We start from the raw sequence: 11,739 nt of genomic DNA, 5'->3' as shown, positions 1-11,739 counted from the left end.
TGTCAGTGCAAAGAAGAGTGCACTTCCTTTCAATTTCAAATTTCTCCTCTTCTGCTGCACCTCTTCTTTGAGGTAAAAGAGTTTCATGCTCTACTCAATGCTGAACATCCCCTCATCGAGTCATACGTTTCACATTCCAAATAACACTGAATTATAAATCATCATCCAACCTCTATTCCTCACCCCTTCCCACTTGGTTCTCATTCCCAGCCCCCTCAATCATTCCACCTCAAAGCTACATCCTAACTCCATCCATATTTTCTACCATGCTTTTTAAAATGCTTGTTCCAAAGGCAACAAATTTCCTTTCCTTTTTTCTTGTATGGTTTTCTTGCCATTTTCTTCCATCTACTAGTTCTTACCAAAATCTAGCTTTTCTCTGATGACACAGCCTCCTTGCAGTACTGGATGCATCTTTACTCATCCTCAGTTCACTGACAGAGGAAAAGGAATTGGAAGATTCTTTGCTCCCCATTGCTACATTCAAGTTCTCCTTCTTCCATCACTCATTAACATTTCCTCTTTTGAGTCTCATATAATCTATATCTACCAACCAATCAAAATCTGGGTAATTGCTGTCTATAGACTCCCAGGTCATTCTCTTTCCTTCCTCTACCTGACTTACAAATTTTGTCTTTCCCAACTCCTCTCATAATAGGGGACTTTATTAAAACATTATTTCTCCCTAAAATAGCCTAAAATTCCATACTTCAACTTACTCACTTCTTACCCCAGCCACACACAAAGATGACCATACCTTTGATCTTGTTACCACCCACAAAATTTACCACTTTCTACATCCATGAATTCTGAAATTCCCTTACCTGACCATAATTTATTGGATTTTCACCATTTCCTCTGCCTTCTTTTAGGTAACTCTATTCTTCATCTTATAAAAGATGGAAAAATGAAGAACTTATAAGATAAGTATTATATGAATCCACTTCCCTTTTTGCTATTTCCTTGTGTCCTGCATAAGTATAATACATGTAGACATATTTACTTAACAGTAGTCAGTGACAGTTATCAGTATTTGACATTTATCAATATTTAATCTATTAGATTGACCACTGTTGGCTCAATTATCTAGTCTGAAGGCCAAAGTTTTGGTTTCCTAGAAATCAGATGATTTCGGGGAAATGGAAACCTTCCATTCGAATCTTTTCGGGTAGCAACAACCAATTAGATGGCCCTATCAATGCTCTTTAACTTGTGATGTAATCTCTGGCAACAAAATCTAAAAAAGCTGTGTGCATTCACTGATTCTTCAGCTCTCCTGCTGTGAGTACTTTCATTTCCCTTTTTTGCTCACGGCTGGACTACCTGCTTCTCATGAGATTCTATAATAAAGATTTTTCTGCTTTCTACTTTGAATAGTCATTTTGGGTAGGGGTCCTTTACATCCCACACAATCTGCACCATGACATTTAATCCTTTGATCTCTTACTTCTCTCCCAAACCATCTCTATTATATTACTCACTTTCATCTGCTCCCCATTTTGACTCCATGATAAACCAAATCAGCTTTATATTGTCCTTCTTAATTAAAACCTAATCCCCTTATATCACTGATTATACACAGCCACTTCTCTTGGATTAATGTCACTATATGTTACCTTCATTCCTATATACACTTGTTGCTGAGTGAAGGTGAAAATCACACAGCTTAATTCTGATTGTATCCATTACAAATTTAAATTATTTATGTTATATAACTTCAACTATACCCTTACTACTGCTGGGCAATTCTACTATACCTCCTTTGTCAACTCATTCTCCACTCTACACATTGACTTTTCCAAACTTTTTAATCCCTCCTCAAACTTTTCATGGTTCTCCTTCCCTTCTTCTCCTAACTAAGAACCTCACTATGTGTTTTATGGCAAAAAATTGAGGTTATATACTATGAATTCCTCCTTTCTTCTTTAACTCCTATCACTCCAATGCTTGTCACTCTCCTTTATTCAGTTTTACATGATAAACTGGCCTTAAACCTTACCAAAGGTGACTTCATTGTTTGTTCAAGTGATCTTATTCCATCCTCTAGATTGCCCTCTGTCATCCCTAATCTTTCATTTATTTTCTATCTTTTCTCTCTACTGGTTCATTTCCTATTGCTTACAAACATGCCCATTACTCTACTATCTTGGAAAAAAAGCCCTTACTTCATCTTTCCATTCTTGCTAACTGTCATTTTATTTCTCTTTAGCCTTTGTAGCTAAACTCCTTGAAAAGGCATTTAATGGGTGGTTCCACTTTTTCTCCTTTCTTGCTTTAACCCCTAAAAATCCAGCTTCCAAACTAACTATTCCACCAAAATTTCTCTCTTTTAAGTTACTAAAGATCTTTTAGTTGCGAAATCCAATGGCATTTTCTCAAGCTTCATTCTCTTTGACCTCTGTGTGTCCTAGTTCTCTTCTGACCTACCAGACTTTGCTTTCTTTTGTTTTCTTTGCTAGAGCTTCCTGCAGATCCTTTCCTCTAATTGTATATTCCCTCCTGCGCCCTCTTCTCTTTTCCATCTATATAATTTCACTTGGTGATCTCATCAACTCCTACATATTTAATAACCATCTATATGCTAATAATTCTCAAATCTCCAATTGCCTTTCAGACATTCAAACTAGCTGTCTAGTAGACACCTTAAATCAATGTACAAAACAGAATTTATTGTCTTTTCCCCCTAAACTCCTCCCACTTCCTTATTACTGTAGAGAGTAACACCATCCTCCCAATCCCTTGGACTCACAACCTAGAAGTCATCCTTTTCTTCTCTGATACTGCTATCATCCTGGTGCAGGTCCTTAGATCTTGAGTAACTGCCTGCTGATGGGTCTACCTGCTTCAAGACTCTCTTAACCTTCCAATCCATCTTCCATTCTCTTACTAAAGTGATTTTCCTAGAGGTCAATTCTGATCATGTCACTCCCCTACTCAATAAATTCTAGTAGCCTCTTATTACCTCCAGGAGTAAATACAAAATGTTTTTTTGGCATTCAAAACCCTTCCCAGTTTAGCTTCCCTTCTACCTTTGCAGGCTTTTTATGCCTTACTTCCTAACACATACTCTTCAGTCCTCAAGGAGGAGAAAGAGATCAACAAAGGCCACAGAGAGGTCAAACATAATGAAGATTGAGAAAAGACCATTGCATTTGGCAACAAAAGATCTTTAGTAACTGTAGAGAAAAATTTTGATGAAATGATTAGTTTAAAAGCTTAATTATTAAAGGTTTAAAAAAGAAAGGAGAAAAGTGGAACTACCTATTGACTAAAGCTTTTGTAGCAATTTTAGTTACAAAAGCAGAAGAGAAATAAGATGATAGTAAGGATGAAAAGGTCAGGTAAGGATTTTTACAGGATAGGAGAGTAATGGGCATGTCTGATGTCCTTGCTGTTCTAGCAACAAGGCACTTCATCTCTGCTCCAGGTATTGTTTCTAGCTATCTCCCATACCTAGAATATTCTTCCTTTTTTACTCCAACTAATGTCCTCCCTGGCTTCTTTTTAAATTTAACTAAGATCCTACCATCTACAGAAGCCTTTCCCAACCCATCTTAGTTGCTGTGTCCTCCCTCTATTGATTGTTTCTTATGTATCTAATATATACTTTGCTTTGTATATAATATATTGCATGTTGTCTCTTCCATTAGATTGTAAACTTTTTGAAAGCAGAGGTTGCCGTTTGCTTCTTTTTATATCTTTATATTCTTTTTATATCATTAGAGTTAGCACAATGCCTGGCACATAGTAGATACTAAATCAATGCCATTTCTTTCTATTGATATGTGTATTTTGCAATCTCCCAAATGTTATGCAATCAATATCACCCACAAATAGGAAAATCTGGAAAAAATCCACACTTTTTAGAATATATTACTTGAAAGCAGAGATTATGTATTTTGTATTTGTATGTCCAGTACCCAGCCCAGTGCTGGACATATAGTAAGCACTTAATAAATCCTTTTTTGATTGATTTATCTAAAGAAAATTTCTCGACTTGAACTCTATGGTGGACCACCATGACAGTGATGATCATCATTGGCAAGCATGTATTTGATTAGTATTAATAATCAGAAGATTCCCAAACAAAATTATTCCTATTGTTACATTTTCAAGATATTTCATGTAATGTTGACATAATCATAGTACACATTTTGCTGAAAGAAATTCTTTAAGGTATTATACCTTGTTCTACCACTTCAAATCTTCTTAATACTCAGCAAAATTGGTTTACAAAAGTTAAGCACAGTGGGATCTTGGATTCTCTCTGCCTTTCAATTAATTCTATTTTTATAAAGGTGTGGTCTACTATGGAATATCATTTGTAAAAACATGTGCTAGTTTGCTTTAATTTCCTTACCTGAAAACTGCAGGTTTGTATGCTTGACTTTGTCACTTACTAGCTTTATGATGTTAAATCACTTCTCCTTGGGCCTCATCTATAAAACAAGGGGTCCTGAATGAGATGATCTCGATCTGATCAGAACAGATATTACACAAGCCTAAGATCTCTATCTAAAAATCAGTGAGCACAAAACAAGCTTATTCCTTTGAATAAACTATTGGGAAGTGGTGCTAAATTTAGGTGAATGTGCATCCATGAAAAAGAAAGTGACAATATAGACTTTTCTTGAGCCATTTTTCTTCTTCTTCTTCTTCCTCTTCTTTTAAATAAGAGATGGTGAGAAACAGCAAATAATGTTCAGGTTCCAGCTACTTAGGGTAACAAACCCAAAATATGTGGGGCGGAGTCGCAGAATAGAGAAAGTTTAGAAACCTAGTCAGTTTCTTCCTGATATCTCCTTCCTAGCCTGGGGCGGTCCCAGCGAAGACCCAGAATCTGGGGAGCAGGCGCTCGAGATCCGAGCGTCTGGCGTAGAAAGCGCGAAGTCTAACAAGAAGTGCCGATTCCGACCCAGCCAGGCAAGTTCCCGTTCTGTTTATTCCTCCCCGAGAGGTCGTAACTTCTTACTCATACCCATCTCCCATTGGCTGTTGACGGAACGGAAGCCGAAGAGGATGAAGGTGAACCCGGAAGTGTTTCGCGGCCAAGGCCTGGGCGACTCTTTTGAATGGAATCGAGCTGATTCATCGTGCTTTCTCCGAGCCGGGGCTGGGGGTCTAGTCGGAGCCATTGTATCTGCTGCCGCTATCACTTCAGCAGCCACGCGTGGAAAAGTCACTTGGCTACCCACCTTCAGGTAAGGACCGTGTGGGGACAAGCTCCACTGGGATCCGGCCGAGAAATCTGCTCGGCTAGGCCGCTCTCAGCCCCGGATTTTCTTTAGTCACGTTGCCCGGTAGAAGCGGTGCAGAATCGGTAAGTCGTCCTTTAGAAGTGTCTGGAGAGAAACCAGGCCTGTTAAGACCCTTCTCAGCCGGGACGTTTCTAGGGCTTTTAGTGATGGTTCTGGGTCTTGTGGTTTCTTTTCATCCACTCCTTTGGCGTTTCCCCACCCTAAGATTTGCAAAAAAAAAAAAAAAAGTCCCAGTTTTTGTCATTACCTCTTAGGAACAAAAGAGGGAAAGCAGAAGGAATAAAGTCAGCATCTATACCAAATGCCAGTATCTTGTGTTGCTAGAAACTCAGCTCGACCACCAATCATTATTTTCCTTTTGTTTTCAGCAATGATCCTTTTCTCCCCTGCGGCTTCCCCGCTCCCCCCCTGCCCCCCCCCCCCCAACCTCCCGGTTTATTTTTCCTCCTATAAAAGAATCTCCCAAAACATGGGAACCCATTGATTTGGAACTTTAAAAATCTCTTTTTATAAATTAACAAAAAACAAAATTAAAGCTTTAACCTATTAGATAATTCGGTGGTTGCCTCTTCACTCCCACTCCCACACTGGGAAGAAGTCTGAAGTATTTTGCTTTTAGGAGATCACTTCCATGATGAAGAAATTTTCTGGTGTTTCTTTTGGAGAGGAGAGTAAGTAATCACTTTGAGAGATCTCCTTTAAAAGTATAATGAATAAACAAATGTTGAAGTGTTTAGCTTCAAACTACTTTTTCAAAAATGAACAGAAAATAGATTGGGTTTAATCTAGAATTTATTTTACAATTGTAGTTCTTACAGAAAGATCAATGAGATGTATGAAATAGAGGGAGAAACCACAAAGTATAGGATAAAGTAATGTGAAAAGGGGAAAAAAAGACAGTTTCTGAGATAGGCCCTAGAAATCATCTTGTCCAAACTCCTATTAGAAGCATTAATGTCTATATATAACATCTACTAAGAAATTAGATAGCCATCCTTGTAAATTTTAAACATTTCCACTATTCTTGCCTCTTGTGGTGATCTTGAAATAGATGTGTGGTTAAATGAATGAGACACTTCCAATGAAGTGAAGTTTTGAAAACTATTCTTCAAGATGTTGTATTATAGTATTTTTATAGGTCAGCTCAATTGAAGTGACCCACTGACTCTGGCATGAAATATTTGTGAAATCAACCTTTGGGCTTGTTTATCACTTTGAAAATCAATATCAAGAAACAAATTTAATTTTTATTTTAAAAGTTATTATTTAAAATGTTTGTAACAATGTTCTTTGTATGCTTGATACAGTTCAATTATTTAAGTGTAAAAGTAACTTTAAAATACTGAATCTGAGTACAATACTGTCACTGTAATTTGCACTTTATTTCTAAAAAAAAAAAAAGAATAGCGTTCAGTTCTACCCTTTTGCATGTAAATTATCTGTTATCCCAATTCCAGCCCAATTCCTCCTTTCTCTGAAGTTTAGTGGAACAACAACCAACCTACAATGAATGTTTTTTCCCTCACATGAATTCTGATCACTTAATGATTAGAGTACTCATTTGGCTCTTAACCAGACACTACTTTGTGTTAGAACTTGCATTATCAATTAACTTTGTGTAGTGTTCTTAGTGAGATTGATTTCAACAGATACTTTTCACCTAATGTGTATAAGGGTTGTTGTAATTATTCTATTTTTTGAGTGTGACACACTGTTGACCCGATGTTTCTTGGGTCTTCTCCTTCGTTTCAAGGGTCTGCTCTGTCTCTCATAATAACCATCTAGACTACGCCAGGCTCAATAAAATTTGATTTTAAGTATCCATTGACAGAAACATTTTTAGTAGATTCTAAGAATCCTATTTATATCATTAACTCTGATTTACTTTTAATTCCCATTTTGGTTTTCCTCCCTGAAAGAAGGCTTTAAAACAAGACAAACAAACAAGAAAAAAAAATGCTAACCACAAATCAGCAAAACTTTAGAAATAGAAGTTAGTCTTTTAAAATGTAACTGAAATTTTCCTCCCATAAATAAATGAAAAGCAAAAGAAAAGGAATATGATGGAGAAACTGGACAATTTTTTTCCTGAAGGCTTTATGATTTAACTTTGTCCCTTCATTTCAGTTTTGTAAATCTCTAGAATATCATTCTCTTCCCTATTTAAGTACATTCTAAAACCACTCATAAATTAGTCTTTTTCATTCATGCCTGAGAATATTATGACACTGAGAGTAACTAAATATAGCCCAATACTATTAACATCTTAAAGATGGTCTTCTAAGCAGTTATTAAATAAGTGAATAGGGGAAAAAAGAAATGGGCAGGTGTTTTGATAGGCACTCATATGTCCCCACTCATAAAGGGAGTAGAGTCCCAAACATTTATTGTCTTTTGTTTTTGTTTAGTTTCTGACTCTTCTTGATCTTGTGAACCATATTCTTCATAGGGTTTTCCTGGCAAACATACTGGAATAGTTTACAAATTTCTTCTTCAGTGGATTAAGGTAGAAGTTAAATGACTTGCTCAGAGTCACACAGTTAATGAATGTTTGAACTAATACCAGATTTGAACTTTGGTCTTCCTGAGTCCATTCCTGAACCTATCCACTAAGCTAAGTAGCTGTCTCCTGGTGGGTTTGCCTACCTCCAGTTAAGCAAATGGGACCTACTTAAACATGAAGGAAATTTGATTTTTAAAAGCAGTGAAGGTGATTTTCTTTTGACTTGACTTGATAAATATGTCATTAAAGAAAATCTACTCAAAAATGTAAAAGTAAGCACAAGGATGCACCAGTGACCGTAATGTGGATTCCTAGAAAAATTGTCAGGTCTCTACCGTGTTTCCCCGATAATAAGACACTGTCTTATTATTATTATTAATAAATTTTTTTTGGACAGAAAAACCACCAGAGGGCTTATTTTCAGGGGAGGGCTTATTTTAATGAACATTGACGGCAATTTTAATAAACAGGTAAATGTGAACAAAAAAAAGTACCTTTATTCAATAATGATCATGTCATCTTCTTCAACAACATTGTCATAAGTGTCCATACCCTGAATTCCGTCCTGGATGTTTTGTGCCTTTATTTCCTTCAGAAGAAGTGGACCCAATCTGTCATGTCCAGCAATATAGCTCTCTTTAAATGAACATGTCTTGTCCAGGTAACCTGCTCATAGTGCCTTGGCGACACAGCTGTCAGTAATTTTATCCCATGACTTCTTCACCCAAGTCACGACTTCTTGCAGACAGGGCTTCACAAAGTTCCACGCTGATTTCTTTCCATTCTATTTTCAATGTAGTCATTGACTTCCATGCACAAATGGTCCTTGAATGGCTTGTTTATTGCAATATCAAGGGTGTGGAGATAGGCAGTCATTCCTGCAGGAATCATTACTTGATCTATTCTTCTCTCTGCAAGGAAGTTCTTCATTTCTTTAGTGCAGTGAGTGCTGGCTGAGTTCTTTTATCCTCCATCATGCCCCCTCACTCCCGCTTACATACCTGGTTTTTATGTTGTCCTGCCTGAGCTCTCCTCCGCGGCACTGCTCTCAATGGCGCCAGCAAGCAAATCACTGGGGAAGAACAGGATAACGTGCTCACTGCTGCAGCTCTGATTGGATGCAGCTCAGAGCGCAGCGTGCGTTTCACCTAGGGGGGAGGAGGGGGGACGGTGTATACAGAGGGTACCGTAATATAGCGTGTAGCGCAGGGGATCACCTTCACTACAGTAGCAATCTCAATAGGACTTATTTTTGGGGTGGGGGAAGGGGAGTGGGACGGGGGAAGGGGAGTGGGACGGGGGTGGGGGGGACTTATTTTAGAGGTATCTTATACAGTAAGGGGAGGGCTTATTTTCGGGACAGGTCTTATTATGGGGGAAATACAGTAGAATCCTAAGGTATGTTCCTTACCTTAGTGAGCATTAATTAAGTACCTGCCAAATAGTGCTAGTACCTGGGGATGTGAAGATTAAAACATAATAGCCTTTACCCTTGGTGAGCTTCCATTTTTTAGAATGGAGCAATATGTACCCAGAGAAGACATTAGCAACTAGAAAGGGATCAGACTAGGTATACTGTGAAAAGGGACCAAAAGCTAAAAAGGACCCTAGAAGTTAACTAGTCCATTCCCTTCCATGATTGCCAGAGTTTCCTACTATACTGAGAATAATAGGTAATAAACTTGGAAAAGTTGATTGTAGCCAGATTTTGAAGAACTTTAATACCCCCCCCCCAAAAAAAGGTATTTATCCATATTTATAATAGCCATTGGAGGATATTGAACAGGAGAAAGACATTTATGCCTTCTGAATATTAGTTTGACAGTTTTAGAGAGAGGAGAGACTTGAGACAAGGAAACCAATTAAGAAACTGCTAAAATAGACAGAGTGAGAAGTAACAAGGACTTTAGTCATGGTAGTGGCTATATGAGTGGAGAAGTAGTGAATTCATGAGATGTGAAGGAAAAATAAGATTTGGCAAGTGATTAGATAGAAAGGAGAGTGAAGTGTCTTAGGATGTTTTCAAAATTTCAAATATGAGCAAATGGAAAAAATGGAAGATGAATGTGTTTGGAAAAAGGATATAGTTTTGTTTTGATATATTAAGTCTGAGAAACATGTGAAACAACTAAATGAAAATGGCTAATTGGTAGTTGGTGATCAGGACTGGATATATAGATCTGGGAGTCATCCAGATTACAATGTCTTTATGTTATATAGATAAACTGAAGAAAATCTCAAACCAACTTGGGACCAGAGCCTGTTTTTCTTGATTCTTCAGGTTATCAATATTCAGTCAGTACAAAGTTTACTGTGTGTCAGGTAAACAAATATGAATAAAAAAGCTAGCCCCTGCCCTCAAAAAGCTTTCACTCAAATTGGGGGAGGGTAGTAGGGCTGAAGGGCTGAAAAGAAGAGAAAGTACCTGTCGGGTAGCATACTTGTGGAGAAGTCAAAAAAGGTTCAGAGTGAATTCAGCTTAGTGGAAAGTGAAATTCTGAGATGTTACAACTCCATCATGCTTTCTCTCTTAAGAGGATAATGGAAATAGCTTGTAAGTCCATGTTAATTGTTTTTCTCTGACCTATTATATTCCTTTCATCATGTCTTTGTGCATTTGATTTTTATAACTTTTATACAGAATGTCCCAAAAGCTTTAACAGCCTAAAACTGCACTCAGACTTTTGGGACACCCTATGAGTAACCCTATCAGATTTCACCTGGTTATATTTGACTTAGTGCCTGTCAGTGTCATTTGAATAAATGAAAAACACATTTATTAAAACTCCTCCAAATGTGGTGAAGACTGTGCTAAGTGCAGTGTGTAGTTAGTCCCTGATTTCAAGGAAGTTATAATTTCATAGGAGACATATAAGGAAGTGATGTCCAGAAAAGGAGATTTTGGTTTGGAAAGTTTTAAGGATGATAATTGAAGCCATTGGGAAGCAGGTTGATAGACTCGTTCCAGGAGTAATAACATAATTGATTTAATTATGAAAAGAGAAGAGAGCTGCATATAGTAGTTGATGAGGGAAATTGGGAGAGAAATGAAGCATAGTTGAAGTCAGACCTAGATATAGTAGATGACTTGCTCTTCCAGAAAAGATTTATCTGGATATACTGCTTAAAATCAGGATGTTTAGTGTCCAGTGACACTACTACTACTCTTGTGTCTTCTGAAGATTTGATAAATAAGGCATCTATATTTTCATGAAAGCCACTAGTTAAAAATAATGACCAGAATAGGCTAGGGCCCAGGATAAAACCCTGTAGCAGATTTGATTTCTTTGACAATAGTTGCTTTAAAGATACAGATGCATTTTACTAATTAAAGTATAGGACTCTCCAGAGTTCTTCTAACTCAAAAATGCTATCATTCTGTTAATGCCTTTATATACATACAGAGCAGTTCTATGCTTCCTGGTTCCATTTCTTTCTTGGGAGGATGGAGTTTTGATACATACAAGTGATGCAATAGAAAAGGTACGTGTGTAGGAACCATAGGACCTAGGTTCAAAATTTGCCTCTGACATTTACTACCCTGAAGAAGAAATAAATATAGGGGACAGTTTGTTCTTCCAAATAGATTTATTTATTTGTTTGCTCATTTATTTATTTATTTAGCATTGAATTTATTTTTATTTTTTTTTAATAACTTTTTATTGATAGAACCTATGCCAGGGTAATTTTTTATAGCATTATCCCTTGCACTCACTTCTGTTCCGATTTTTCCCCTTCCTCCCTCCACTCCTTCCCCCAGATGGCAAGCAGTCCTTTACATGTTGAATAGGTTACAGTATATCCTAGGTACAATATATGTGGGCAGAACCAAACAGTTTTCTTGTTGCACAGGGAGAATTGGATTCAGAAGGTATAAATAACCTGGGAAGAAAAAACAAAAATGCAAGCAGTTTATATTCATTTCCCAGTGTTCTTTCTTTAGGTGTAGCTGCTTCTGTCCATCCTTGATCAATTGAA

The 11,739-nt window shown here is 37.2% G+C and overlaps 1 protein-coding gene across 2 annotated transcripts in view; it reads left to right on the top strand.

Moving 5' to 3' along the window:
- The first annotated feature begins 5,004 nt into the window (after window positions 1-5,004).
- PSMD14 (proteasome 26S subunit, non-ATPase 14) overlaps window positions 5,005-11,739 on the top strand; it is a 109,183-nt gene continuing 102,448 nt past the window's right edge. The window contains exon 1 of one of the 2 annotated variants that reach the window (XM_051986275.1): window positions 5,005-5,201. In XM_051986275.1, the coding sequence (XP_051842235.1) occupies window positions 5,020-5,201 (182 nt within the window). In that variant the 5' untranslated portion in view covers window positions 5,005-5,019. The remainder of the gene's footprint in view (window positions 5,202-11,739) is intronic. The other variant, XM_051986274.1, reaches the window with a different exon arrangement.

The sequence above is a fragment of the Antechinus flavipes genome, chromosome 3, assembly GCF_016432865.1.
Source record: "Antechinus flavipes isolate AdamAnt ecotype Samford, QLD, Australia chromosome 3, AdamAnt_v2, whole genome shotgun sequence".
NCBI classification, from domain to species: domain Eukaryota; kingdom Metazoa; phylum Chordata; class Mammalia; order Dasyuromorphia; family Dasyuridae; genus Antechinus; species Antechinus flavipes.
Note: the sequence above shows the minus strand (reverse complement) of the source record. Positions and strands in the feature narration are given on the sequence as shown.